Below are 15,373 nucleotides of genomic sequence, written 5' to 3' on the forward strand. Positions count from 1 at the left end.
TATTGGTATCAGTTCATAACATATGACCCTAAGAATTATAGCAATTTAAATAACTCCTGTAAATTCAATGTCAATAATATGTGATCAAATTATATTAGGTTCAGAAGAACGCTAAATTTGCCTTTCACCATTGGGAATAAGATACAGAAGGCATAATTCTGGCTTAAGGTGGTGGCAGAGACATAGTTTTACAATTTTTCCAAATCCTTCAGAACAAGGACAGCTAGGCCAAAACCCAAAGGTTATTATGAATAGATATGTAACAAGGTACATATCTCCATTAACTCCAAAATACAAGTTAATATGGATAAACTACCAACAACTAACTATAAGATTTATATGGTATCAGAAGAGAAAGCAGAGAAAAATAAAATATCTGCCAGGTCTGAGTAGAGAGGAATCCTGAAACCATGACAGCTACTGGCTGCAGCTTCAGAGAGCACAGTAATTGAAACCGGGAAGGGTTTTATCTCCTCAAGTGTAGCAGTAAAGGGTTCAAGGCTGGAACACATGAGCTTAGAAACTTTCAAAGCTCCCTTCCGGGACAAAGCCCTACACTGTGGCGCAAGTTCTGGGAATAGATTCAAGTCAAGAGGAATAGAAGTGACAGATACACAGGAAAGAGTTCTGAATAAAGTTGAGGAGGGAAACAGGTCCTGGAGAGCTCAAAGTCTATCTATATCTACCATTTGTTAAAGTCAACAGAAGAGGAAGCTTTAGAGTCATGAAGCTAGAAAAGCTCTACTGACGCACTCCTCCTTTCTAAGGCCATTTTCCTGTGGTAATGACCAATAGAAAAGAATCACAGTCACATCTCTATGAAATTTTCATGAAGAAAAAAGGTATAAGGGAAAAAATAATATCCCGACAAAAAAGAAAAGCCTGGTAGAAAAACATGCTCATAAAAAACTGTAATATTCCAATATTAGCTATTAAAGAGTATAAATCAGAATTAGAAAAGTGGTAATATTAACAATTAGCAATAGAGGAAAATCAAAACTTGAAATCAGACATAAAGGGTGTCCCCACGTCCTCTCAGTGGATGATTTCATCTTCTAGGATGTGCATCTTCTCTGACTCACTGTTATTGATCAGGTTTTGTGACTCTGTAAGGGCAAATATTAAACTGCAGAAAGCTGAAAACAGTGCAAATACATTTTGCAGGTAGAGCTACAGATGAGGACATTAATCTGTTTTCCATCTAATTCAGCAATCTTATTCCATCATTCTTTCTTTTATTAAAAAATATTTTAATTAGTTTAGAGAGAGACAGAGAGCATGAGTGGAGGGGCAGAGGGAGAAAGAGAAGCAAACTCCAGGCTGAGCGCAGAGCCCCTCGTGGGGCTCCATCCCAGGGCCCTGAGATCACAACTCCAGCCAGAAGAAGTCAGACACCCAACAGACTGAGCCACCCAGGCCCCCCTTCACCATTCTTTCCTTCTTTCAGTAATTAGAATACTTCAGTGTTTCCTATAGTCGTTTGATTAGCTTTACCATTCTGTTGGTTCACTCATTATTATGTTAATTAAGTCTTTGACAGGTCTTCACTCTTTAAAGTTAAAAAAAAAAAAAAAAAAAGGCAGCTAGAGCAACTAACCTAGCAAAACAGGAAACTCAATCTACAACAAAATGAAGACACAGTATTTCCCCCCAAACCTTTTCTTGGCCAGGCAGTGACAAATAGGACAGCTAGGAGACCTACAGGGTTATCAAAGGGAAGGCAACTGGGCTTCTCTGAGAGCACTGAGGACAGGGAACCCCTCACGAGCATGCTAGTCTGCGGACAGTAGTCTAACCTGGGAAGGACCCCAAGATCAAATTCTTGGGCTGAGCAAAGATCCTGCAGTGCTATAAAGGTTAAGCAGTCTGCGGCACTTAAACTCTTGAAGATAACACTACTTTGAAAAAAATACTAGGAGTAGATCCAAATTGAGTGGAACAGAGCAACAGAAGCAAAGAAAGAAAAAAAAAAAAGCCCAGATAAAAAAGAGCAGAAAAGAAAAAGATCTCAGAAAGCCTGAGGCTGTACTGTTAAAAACCACTTTGTGCAGACAACAGAAGAGGGAGCTCTGGAGCAATGAAGGTGAAGACAGGGTAAAAGGGCTCACTCCTCTCACCTTTAAGACAGGAAAACTTATTCCACTTCAAAAAAAAAAAAAAAAGAGCAACAGAAAAGAATCATGAATCCTATTTATTTATTTAAAATTTTATTTATTTATTCATGAGAGACAGAGAGAGAGAGAGAGATAGAGAGAGAGAGGCAGAGACACAGGCAGAAGGAGAAGCAAGTTTCCTATGGGGAGCCTGATGCAGGACTCAATCCCAGGACCCTAGGATCACTTCCTGAGCCGAAGGCAGACGCTCAACTGCTGAGCCACTCAGGCGTCCCCATGAATCCCTTTTAAAAGTATTATAAAGATGCAGAAAATGTGAAGTAGAATAATATCTCTATAACATAAATTAAAAAAATTATAGAAGCTATGGAAGAACACAAAACTCAGAAATTAGATGGGCAGAGAAAGCAAGATTTGTAATGAGGTGACAGACTCAAAAACAATTAAAAATAGAAGAAAAATTATTTCAGAATAAAGAAAATCTATCTACTGCATTAAGAGAAAAAGAAGACAAAAGGGAAGACAAATTTAAAGACAGCCTGGGTGGTTCAGTCAGCAAAGCATCTGACTCTTGATCTCAGCTCAGGTCATGGTCATGAGGAGTTCAAGCCCCGCATGTTGCTCTCCATGATGGGCATGGAGCCTACTAAAAATAATAAAAATAAAAATAAAAAAGATATGAGCAGATAAAAAATATTTTTAGTGATAAATATAAAAGAAAAAAAATCCAATCCAAGTATAAAAGGCAGGGAGAGGACAGAAAACAATGGAATAGAAAAAAATGACAAAAACTATGAGGAAAAAAATGTTCCTAAAATAAAAGATGACTCAAAAATATGTATTTATAGTAACTTTTCAACAGTAGCATTTTATGCAGAAATTAATGGAGTAAAATATTTAATTATCAAGGAAAGAAAATGTGAGCCATGGATTTCATCCATTCAAACCCTTCAAGTACAGTGACTGCAAATCAACCAACATGAACATTCGGTAACTCACATAATACTGTCCTCATTAACAAACAAGTCCTCTGAATTTTACTCAAGTCTAGAGGAGGGGTCAGCAAACTCTCTATAAAAGGCCAAATAGTAAATATTTCAGTCTCTATAGGTCAGATGGTCTCTGTCACTGCTACTCAACCTCTGCCACTGTAGTGTTTTTAAAAGCAGCCGTTAACAATACATGTAAGTCAATGAGCAGGTCAGAAATGGTTTGTGGGCTACAGTTTGCTGACCCCTTTGCTAGGGAATGAATTTCAGAAAACCAAAAACCTAGAACTGGTACTCAACATTCAATATACACTTACCTGTGAAACTAAAGCCTAGATAATGGTTACCAGGGTACACAGCAGTCTGCAATGGCTAAATGCTCTGATCTTATGGACACAATTAAACTGTTCAAGAAATGGAAAATGGTGATGTTCATAAAAAGTAAAATAAGCACTTAATACTTTAAATGTATTAATTTAGAATGAAGAGATATTACTTTAGTTTGTTAACAGAGGAGGAGAGGAGGGAGAAGAGGTGTTAGTTGATTAAAATAATGCTCGTAGGAATGAACCAACTTACAAAGGCTAAAAAGAGCAAACTGAAGCAAAAAAAAATAACCAAGAGAACAAAAACATGAACATTCCTAAATATGGAAAGACATTACAAAGCAATAAACACACAAGCAAAACAAACAAGGAAAGAATAAAATAGAGCACATAATGAAGGACAGCGTGCTACTGTGTAGCCAATAAAGTGGGATATACAAATATACATGCAACTGCTTCTATTTTTAAAAAGTGAAAGAATAAAGCATAAAATTAAAAAAAAAAAAAGAAAAAAAGGATTCTGTATGGAAGAAAGAAGTAGGGTAGAAGGGCCAGGAATAGAAACAAGAATACTGTGGAACTTAACTTTGAAATTCCATACAATTTTGTCACATGATTATAAGAAAAAATAATTAAAAAGTAGTAGTTCTTAAAAATTGAAAATAAAAAGGAACAAGTGAGTTGTTGTTGTAATTACACATAGAAAAGCACTAGTTCAGGGGCGCCTGGGTGCCACAGTTGGTTAAGCATCCAACTCTTGGTTTCAGCTCAGGTCATGATCTTGGGGTCCTGAGATTGAGCCAACCCCACCCCTCCCCATCATGCTCAGCAAGGAGGCAAGGAGTCTGCTTGAGATTCTCTCTCTCTCCTCTGCCCCTCCCCTGTTCCTACTTGCAAGTGCTATCTTAACAAAAAAAATACTAGTTCAATAATTGAAAAACATAGTAAGCTGTAATACTCACTACAACTTATATGTAAAAAACAAAAAAAATCTGAAAAATGAAACATGTTTTCAGTAATTGTCTCATTTATAGTAATACAGTAGTGATTTGCAGTAATGTAGACTGTTGTCTTTGAACTGTGAGTAAATCAAATCAGTAATTATGTCAGTATCTCCAAGACCTAGATTTTTGGTGTGGCCGAGAAATCCAGATAGTAATATTGATGAGACTGAGTAAGAAACATTGTAGCCTCAAATCTGAAATATAAGTATAAACTTATAATTTATCTGAAAAAGTGATATATATTTCCTAGCTTTGTCCATTAAAAGGCACAGAAAAAGGATCAATACAGCAGCAGGGAGTGTTCTTAAAGTACAGGTTTAAGCCTCTACCATTTCCTAAGGAAACCAGGATTTTTATAAATGACGGAGTCCAGGTATGGAGCAGAAACAACAAAATGTACAAGTGGGCATGGAATAACTGGTCATCCTTGAAGAAAGGGAGGCCACTGAGCCTCTAGGTATAAGGGGGGGGGGTCAATGTCAAAGGATATAGGAAATCAATGCATTGCATTCCTTAAATTTACATTATATTAAATGTCAATTATACCTTAAAACTAGGGGAAAAAAGGACCTAGGAGCAAGCCATCCTGAAGCAGCGTCCAGTGGCCAAAGATAGGGTAATCTAAACATTGTAAGAGTAATAACCAGAATGGATCAGAACACCACAAATGTGCTAATATCTGCAAGTTCATAATTATATTAAAAAGAAAAAAATTAACTATTTTCAGAGAATTGTAATGAATAAAACTCATCACTTTTGAAAACCATAAAAGGAATCAAATCAAGCACCTGTCCTACCTTTAGTATAAGTAAGTACGTCATAGTAACCAAATGGTTGATGAAGGGAGTTCTATTTATTTATTTTTTTAAAGATTTTATTTACTTATTAGAGAGAGAGCAGGAAGTGGGGGGTGTGGGGCAGAGGGAGAACAGAGGGAAAAGCAGACTCCTTGCTGAGTAGGGAGCCCAATGTGGGTCTAGATCCCAGGACCCTGAGACTATGACATGAGCTGAAGGCAGACGTGTAACTGACTGAGCCATCTAGGTGCCCCAAGGGCAGTTTTCTTTTTACAGAAATATAATAAAGATGACTGATAAAGGCACTTTCACCATTTTGCAACCCTCAATGAACAAATAAATCTAGGCAATGATAATTAATTTTGACAACATCACAAAAAGACATGATGTACCTCCCAAGGAATTAGAGAGCCCAAACCATCTCTAGCTCTATCAGTTTATCAAGAATAAAGGGAAGAGAGGACAGAAGAAATGATACCATGGAGACACAACCATGAACATGCAGACTGTAAAAGGCTCTACACACGATTTCTTTTTCAACAACAAATCCTAAAAAAACCCAAAAAGCTAGAGAGAGAATCTGTGGATTAAAAGACACTGAAGAGACAACGTTTGGACTTTTATATGAATTCCAATTCAAACAGACAAAATGAACAAAACCAAAACAAAAAAGGTGTAAGACAAATCAAGGGAAGTATGAACACTTAATCTGACGATACAGATAAAATGATACAACTTAAAGGATTTTCTTCAAAATAATACAGGGGAGAGGAGGCAGGTTGATAGTTAAAATGAGAATGATCCAAATTGCAGAAGTTGGGATAAACCAAAGGAGGATTGTCTTTATGCAGAAGTTGGGATCAACCAGAGGATTGTCTTTAAGTAGATTTGACCATGGATTTTATTGTGGTGAATGATAAATACTGTCCTATTTCTGTATGTGATCTGATTTGAAGCATACCTAAAAATATTCAGAGCTGCCATTTTATCCTTTTTTCTCTTTGTAAGATTTTTAAGTGTAATTAAAATTGTTTTGCAAAAAGCCTAACACTTAAAACACAGAGTTCTTCCATAAACATATTATGTACATACACATGCCCCATCCCACCCCCCTCTGGCTAGCTGGATTTGGTAAAATGTTGATGGACAGACCTATAAAAATTTGCCATCATTTCACACGATGCCAGACATTTTTTAACTCACTTAACAAATGTATAACTTTTACATAACCATCTTTAAAAAAAGGTTCCTTAAAACCAAGATGGTTCTATAAAGTTGGCCAACTGACGAAAATGGTCTAAGAAATTCCAGAGACACTAGGTTTTGGGACTTAACAATTTTACATAGTATTCACTTAAAAATCCAGATTTCGATAGTCCTAAAGGTAGCCAAGGGCTAGAGCACAGTAGCAGCTGCCTCTTGCAGGAGGGCATGTTTCTCTTTTCCACCACAGCCCTTCCTTCCTCAAGGCATATACAGTAGGCCTGACCTCTTTACACATTTGAATGTGAGAGCACTAGCTAAAGCCTACATGGTTCTTAAGGAAGGCTCTCACCTCATTCTTTTTTTTTTTTTGTTTTCTCACCTCATTCTTAAGAACAACAGGAAAAAGAAAATACCTATAAGAGCCAGCATTATTCAGTTTTGCACTTACAATTTTTTAAAAATTAGCATTCATTATTATTATAGCTACAAAAAATAAAACACTATCTGCATTTTTAAAGTGCTTTTCTTTGACAGAGAAGGAAGGCTTACCTTTAGATCAAGGCTGTTAAGGCTCACAACATCATCATCCTTTGCTCTCCGCTTTCTTTTCTATGTGGAAAAAAAAAGATTTCATTCTTATATAGAAGGAATGCATGTTGCTTCATTAAACAAGGACTCCATAAAACCAGAAAAATCACTATAAAAAAAGTGAAGCTGTACTTAAAATTTTTTTAAAAGAGGTTATTTCTGAGGGATGCTCATAAATTATCTCTAGTATATTTACTACTTAGTCTCCCTGAGTGAATCATCTCATGCTACACCCTATTAAAAAAAACCTTACGGAAAGTTTTTCTAGAACACAACTCTGAGAAAAAGTAAATTATGTTTTAAACATAAAGGCAACTTTTTTTTTTTTTTTTTTTTTTTAAGGAACACATTATTTATCCTATGGAGGGGGGAAGGCCTTCACTAGGAAAAAAAAAATCCTTTTCTCGTGGCTCAAAGAAATTAAGACTTGTTGCCTGAAGCAGGATTTATTGGTTGGAAGACAACACACTCCTAGCTATCATTCTTCAGCCTCATTCAACTCTGCTGATGCCTGTAGTGGCGAAACTGTACAATCTTATTTCTGTCCTTTATCACTACTGAAGAAGAATCGTTAAGTAACATGTCATCCACTTACCCCTCAGAATAACTTTTCGGATTACCTGTGACACAGTCTAGCTCTTGTGAACTCTCAAAACTGACCAGCCAGGGTTCCCTTCCAGGACCTGACTCTATCCCAAGGAGAAACTGCTAGGAGTGGAGTCAAAATCGAGCAGGATAGGGACTATAGAGAAAAGGAAAGATGAAGTCCAGACGGAAGGGGGAGAACAGATGGAGCCTGGATCTCGCAGAAGTAAGGCATCATCAAAATGAGGAGAGGGAGCTCTGTGAAGTTAGCAAAGTTCTTTGTGAAGATCAAAGTTGATCTGAATCAAGCCTCTTTGCAAAGTTCAGAAAAACTAAATTCACATTAAAATGAACAGAAAATTCTCCAAGTCAAATCCTATACAAAGTAACTAAGGAAAAAACGGGAAAAAGGGAAGAGTAACATCCCTACAGGGAATGAAAGTACCTCAGAACAAAATGCTCAAAGAAGCAGGGAAAAGCTATGACATACTTTTCAAAATTTAGCTAAAAGACATTAAGAAAATTGTGTAAGATCTGAAAGAAAATATAAATCAGGATTGGAAAAAATGAAAAATGATGTGACAAGAAATCTTTATCGATCCTAAGTTCATATCCAGAAGATCTAGAAAAATATGAATAATATGATCCTAATTTAGAAAAACAAACTAAGCAAAGATCATGCATGTGTGTATTTTATTTGTAAAGCTGTGTGTGTGTGTGTAAATAATTATATGAGCAAAACATAAAGGACAGGTACAAGGGTTAGAGTGGAGGTTGGGGATGGAAGGATTGACGGAAGAGAGGAAAGGGGGAAAACTGTCAGAAAGAAGTGTACTGAGGGGAAAAGCTCATTTATGAGTGTACTTATGCATTTATATAAAATCATGTACATGTGTCTGCATATGTATAAAGACATTTAACATATTTTAAAACATTCTATTGTACTTTCTTTTAAGTATCTTAAGAATATTTTGCTTTTCCTATTTACACGTGCAGCCCATCTAGAACTTGTTTGTTGGTATATGGTATGAGCCACAGCTAACTAACTGTCCCACCGCTATTATCTCTGTTGCAAGCACTATTCCCCCTGATGCCTATGATGCCGTAAGTTCTCATATATATGTCAGTTTCTGGGTTCTCGATCTTATGGCATTGGCCTACTTACCTAGACTTTCATTCACACTGTGGTTCCATACTTAACTGTACCTGTGGGATAAGTCTAAACAGCTAATATAATAAGTCACATGTATCCCCGACTTGCACAATACTTTTACAGCTGTCGGGCCTTCACTTTTCTTCCTGAGCTGTAGAATTGAGATCTCTTATACTCTATCAGAACTGCATTGAATTTACAAATTAATACGGGGAGTACTGATATTTTCATGTTGCGTAACTCTCTTTCCATTTAATTTGGTGTCTATGTTCTTTATTAACGCTTTCCAATCTTTCCCATAAAAATCTCACAGATCTTCTCATAGATTTATTCTAGGTTTAAAAATTGTTATTTCAATAAAAGCTTTACAAGTTACATGTAATTGTTTATTGCCAGTATATATACATTTTATTGAATTCTTTTTATAAATTTTATAGTCTGTAATCTTGCTTGAACTCTTATTAGTTCTAACAGCTGCAATTAATATTCTCTTGGATATTCTATGTAGATAGTCATATTGTTCCTAAGTAATGGAATCCTACTGTCTCTTCCTTTCTAATTTGAATACCACTTGTTTTCCTGTCTGTGTTGGTTAGAAGCACCAGTACTATACTGGATAGACATGGTGACAGTAGGCTTTTTAAAAAAAATTTAAGGGGATGTTTCTAACATATTATCATTACAAAACATGTTGCTTGTGGTAGGTCTCAGGCTAAGAAAGTTCAATTCTATTCCTAGTTTGCCAAGAATTTTCTCATGATTGGGCGCTGATTTTATTTTTAACCATTCTCACTTTTCCTTCTATTTTCTTGGGTTCATTCTGCTGTTTTCTCTAATTACTTGAGCTAGATGTTTACTTTTTGTTTTTTTCCTTTCTTAAACCATGTTTTTTCCTTATAAATCTCTTTTTTTACTTATAAAAAAAGTAAGCTAGATGCTTACTTTTGTTTTTTCCTTTCTTAAACCATGTTTTTTTCCTTATAAATCTCTCTCTTAGAACTCCTTAATCACATTCCAAACGTCGTAATACATGAACCATGAGACGTTTCTTTTGTCATGGGAGAACTCTACAAAAGTGTTTTTCCCAAGTGGGATGTACCCATCCCAGAGGAGATGTAAGATATCTTCCCTGGAGTGGAGGAGGAAAATGCAAGAACTTCTATTTTTATGTATTTACTAATCCTTAAGAATAAGCTTTACTAATATTCAATACACAGATGATGAGCTCATCATCATCTACATCATAAGGAAATATAACAGATTAAGAAATTGACCTCACACTGTGAAAATGTCATGGCTATTTGCAATAAAGACTTATGTCCACTATCATGAACTTCACCCTAAGTTGAGTACTGTGCTGTTAGTAGTTAATAATGGTGGTACATACATAAAAATTCCAAATAAATGTATCAGGCATACATGTTCAAAATATTTTTGCTGATAGGTTTACAAAATCAAGTTTGGAGATACTTCTCTACTAAAGTTTTTCTGTGTGAGTTTAGGCTTGTCAACTATTAAGGGAAAGAAACTAAGATGAAAAAAGTTTCAAAGAAAATAGAGAATTATATTAAAGTCAGGAGATTCTTGTTATGAATGCTTCACTGACCAATTAATATAAGTTACTGGTGTTAAGAGTACAGAAATCTCAAAGTCTCCAACAGAAATATAAATTAAACACAAAAGAAGAGAGTACAAATTAAATCTGTATTGCTGAACCCATTGGCACATGATTATGTAAAGCTTGGCAAACTAGAAACAGAATGATATGTGCTATTTCTTCCAAATAAGAAAATAAAGAATCATGTTCTATTTGTATATACACTATTTTTATGAGTATTTATAAGGTATGAGTTTTTAATTACAAAAAGAATCAATTGTCTGGTGTCATTTTGCAGTTAGATGCCTCCGTAAAGTCTCATTCTAAAAATAATGAGACTAGGATACAAGGATGATTAACAACACAAAATAATTCACTCATATATATCATCTGAAATCATTTTTATATTTTTCAAACAAGAAAAAAGCTGTTAGAGTATGAACACAAAAACAACTTCATGTTTCATAATATATTCTAATTTAAAAACTGGTAGTAATAAGAAAAAGGGTTGCATAGGGTTAAAAATAAAAAGATCTGGTACTTTTCAAAATACGTTTTATATTTAATTGAAATAAAAGTATTTTTTTAGCTTGTTAGCAGAAAAGAATTAAATTAGACTGCCAAGGGTGGTGATCGGAAGTCTGTACCTTAAGATACTCAGAGAAGTACCGACAACTGAGTTGTACACCACATTGACTGAAAGACAATCTAGGAATTAATTCTATCAATGCCCGGACATAAAATACCCAGGAGCTACTCACCAAAGTGAAGTCCCAATGGGGGCCAGGTGTTAAAAATGTGAAGGAGCTACCTCTCCGAAGGGAATATCTGTTAAAAGAAAATTCAAGTAATAAATAAACTGAGAGTAACTTTTATAAAACAAAGCACTCTAGACATACTAAAAGCTCTTTTTCATAGGTTCAAAATGATTTTAAGTAGCCTTATTAGTCATTTCATTGTAGAAATGAGAGCATGCAAAAAAAAATAAAAATAAAAAAAATAAAAAAAAACCCAAAAAAACCAGGGTATAGGGTTTAGTCATTTTTACGATCTTTAAAAAGGTGAAAGGGCCTTTATAAAATTAGTGGACATATCAAAAATAATTCACCAAACCAAGCAGGGTTACTTTAGGTACATATACATGGTTCAATAGCAAGAAATCTATATAGTATAGTATACTAATAGGTTAAATAAAAAGCAGTAAATGATGCAAAAAATATTTAATAAAAGTCATTATGTATGCCTAGTATTTTAAAAATAAAAGGATGTTCAATATAATAAAACCCAAACATATTTAATTTGCATTTCATGTTTAAATCTCTTGCATGTACTTTTTAAAAAAGTTATGGCTTAATTAACCAAATAAAGAATTTTAAAAACTGTATCTGAGACGAAGATCTCAAGATTAAAATTTGACTAGTTTTTGTTCATTACTATTAAGTGACAGACTTTTCTTCTGTGTTATTTTTCCATTCATGAGAATCCTTATAACCAAAACCTGTCTTCACCTTTATAAAATATAAACCTCTATGTTTATAAAACATGTAGAAAAAAAACACAAAATATAGATAGCACAAGAAATACGGTTTATAAATACTTACCATTAATCACTTTGGATGTAAGTAAATATAAATAGGTTTTCCCCTTGTATAGAAATAAATGAGAAAAGCAAAGGCTATATATTCAGAGCCTGCCAGACGCGGGGAGTCAGTCACCATCATTTGTGTTGAGGAAGACTCAAAGGAAGGCTGAAGAGTGGGAAAGCTTCATAGTGGAAAAAAGGGAAGGTTTCAAAAGTGTGCCCTGATTGGAGACTGTTGGCAATGGGAAGCTGAAGGTGAGACATCCTATGTGATTGGTGGTGGCGGCGGAAGGTGTATTTGGCTTGCTTTGATTGGTTCTAAGTTGGAAGCAAGGATAAAAATTAGGGAACCTGGCAGTTATGATCAAGTCCTGGCCACGTGGTTCAATTGTTAGAAAAGTTAGTGTTCCGCTTTCTGGATTGAAAGGCCATCCTCCATTTGTATATTCATTCCACCTCTCACCCTTGATCCTCATGGTCTTTATTCACTCTAAGTACAAAATACCACAGACGCTATTAAACCTACAAGACTTTACAAGCTTACATCAAATACAGGTAGTTTTTTAAGCTAAATATAAAGCAGCAGTCTGCTTACATGTTGACAAGGAACACAAGGGAAAATGGCTACACAGAGAAAGAGGATGTCAAAAGGCTTCACAGAATCCATTCTTAAACAATATTAAAGCTAAATCAAAGAGAAATAGTAATTAGCAAAGCATAGGAGAGCCAGGAAGGCTTTTCCGGCAAAGAGAACAGCACAAGTGGGAGTGAAATGAATTATATTCAGGAAACAGCAAGTAGTTCCTTATGTTTGAGTATCTAAAGAAATAAGGTAGGACTAGATAAAAGGCCTTACATAACAACCCTTAGAGAGTATGGACTTGATCTTGAATGGCAGCAGCAATAAGCCTTGGAACAAGAGGGATGAACTGGGAGGCAACAAGACTGGTCGGGAAGAAGCAAGAGGGTGAAGGCATAGCAACAAAGTTTAGTGAAGCATATTAGAAAGTGGGCTCAATGACAAAACTAGCAGATTTTTCCCTCTTTCTATGTCAGCCTCAGTTTCCAGCAAGTTTCCCGGCACAGAGAAATAGGGTTCCACTGATAATTAGATGCAGAAAGATCTTAAGATATTTAAGTAAGCATTTCCTAAATAATTATTTAAATTATTATTATGAAATATTAAAACAGTAAGCCTTTGTTACTATTTTAAAAAAAGATTTTTATTCATTTATTCATGAGACACACAGAGAGAGAGGCAGAGACCCAGGTAGAGGGAGAAGCAGGTTCCCTGTAGGGAGTCCGATGCGGAACTCGATCCCAGGACCCCAGGATCACGACCTGAGCCAAAGGCAGACACTCAACCACTGAACCCCTGGATGCCCCACCTTTATTACTATTAAAACTCATCCCACCCCCTTCCGTCCCCCCATCCCAGGCCTCCCCAGGGCCTCTTTAGCGGAGCAAGAGAACTTAAGGAACTGATTTTTCTTGCCACTGCAGAAAAAGTAACAATGAAGAAAATAGTATGATTTTTGATAAAACACTAGAGTGAGGTATTTAGGTTAAACCAACATGACATCTGAAAAGAATCAGAATTCATATGTCTAAACAATACATAGATATAATATTATAAACAACGCTAAAAGATAATAGGGAAAAACAGGACATTCATACCCCATGTATCCATGGATCATACTTTTTAAAAATACTTCTCTAGGTAAGTGCTGTTATATACTACATGGTTAATAACAGCATCAGTGGGGACTTGGTTGAGAAGCATTAATTATGATTTCTCATAAGATTATTTTTAATCCAATGCAAATATTCATTACAAAGTAGTAATTATAGTAGCACTTAAAATATTCAATAAATACATCCTTAAGATGAGTTTTAAGGAGAACACAAAACCAAAGTTACTCATTTCTTTAGTCCCTAGAATCAACCAAACTGACCTCAGAATGAATTTCATGTTTGAAAGCTGGAAAGAAAAATAGCTCTTAGGAATTTCAAATAGGTCAACAAACTGGAAAAATATTTCCAATCAGATGGCAAGATTCTTTCCAGTACAAGCTGTAATCAGTTTTATAGTAATGCTATTTTTTCCCAATTGAATAACAAGTACCTATTTATTCTGAATACCCATGGAAAAAAAGAACCCAATAAACAAATTGTGCCCAAAAATCATGTAAGACAGTGCCAACTTTTAAAAAATCTTGGAAAGACATACAGTTATCTTTCACAGGGGTCAGGCCCAAATGTAATAGCTATTTTAAATCCTTGTGGGAAAAAAAGTTTTTATTTCATAAAATGTTAAAATTGTAAGTGGCCTTTCTAAAAGATACTAAGCAGAGTTCATTTAAAGAGGTATTAAGGGCTGAAATAAGAAATGATGGTCCTTCATCTTTTCAATAATTTTTGTCCAATCCTCTTTTTAATATATTCAAACAATTACAACATTTCAGGCATAAAATAAACTAATAAGTGAAGGAACCAGCTTGTTGTAGTAAATCGTGTTTTCTATTAATTCATTGTGATTATTCCTTGGCCTAACATCCATACTTCTTTTCTTATCTTTTGGTGTGTTTTTAAACAATGTAAATTATTTTTACATTGAACTAGTTTTGGCCTACACAAAGCAAAACTACAATGGTAAAGATGATATTCAATAAGAGAAAAATCGTTAGTTCATTCTTAGATTATGATTTGTATTACTGCCCTCTTCTATCGTGGCAAATAAGAACTGAATTTGAATTATAAATAGCAGAAAGACAGCTCAATGAACATTTTCATAAAATGTACTAGACAACATAAGGGAGTTAATCTTCCAATTAAAAAGGAAAACCACAAAAATGTAAAGATACTGGCTTATAACAAGGTAGACATTTAGAAGTTTTTAACAAAGAACCACCAAAATGAGTTAGCAAAATAAATATTTTTAAAAAGCAAGGAAAATAGAAGGGCTAAAGATAGGAATATAACAGACTAGGTCATTGACATTTAGCAAGACGACTTGATGCATAGGGCACCCAAAATAAGACAGAGTATAATTGAAAATTGTGATGCCTCCAGATCTGTTAAGGAGAATTAGTTCCTACATGGTAAAACAAGAAAAAAATACAATAGGGCTGAAATACAGCTGCTAGACAAAGGAAGCTGGTCCTACACACCAGCAGTGCAACTCAAATAAATGTCTTAGCCTAACTACAAACTACTATGCATAACTCATAAGCAGCTAAAATTTAAAATTTTACTCTGTAGATGCTAAGGTTACCATGAATGTAGAAAGAATGATGTAAACTATTCTCTGTAGTGAAAATTTGTTGGTATTTGGGGTGCTGAACTATTAAGGTTCTCCCATTTCTTCGTAAATCAGGCAAAAAACAATGACAAATATTACTGAAACAATTCATTTATTTGGGTCAAATATCT

The 15,373-nt window shown here is 34.9% G+C and overlaps 1 protein-coding gene across 1 annotated transcript in view; it reads right to left on the reverse strand.

The window, feature by feature from the left end:
- The window catches only part of NET1 (neuroepithelial cell transforming 1), a 62,873-nt gene that overhangs the window by 31,374 nt on the left and 16,126 nt on the right, over positions 1-15,373 (reverse strand). The window contains exons 2-3 of the mRNA XM_072825932.1: positions 11,121-11,187; positions 6,986-7,045 (exon numbers count right to left, since the gene is read on the reverse strand). Coding sequence (XP_072682033.1) covers positions 6,986-7,045; positions 11,121-11,187 — 127 coding nt within the window. The remainder of the gene's footprint in view (positions 1-6,985; positions 7,046-11,120; positions 11,188-15,373) is intronic.

This window comes from Canis lupus, chromosome 5 (genome assembly GCF_048164855.1).
Source record: "Canis lupus baileyi chromosome 5, mCanLup2.hap1, whole genome shotgun sequence".
In the NCBI taxonomy this organism is placed as follows: domain Eukaryota; kingdom Metazoa; phylum Chordata; class Mammalia; order Carnivora; family Canidae; genus Canis; species Canis lupus.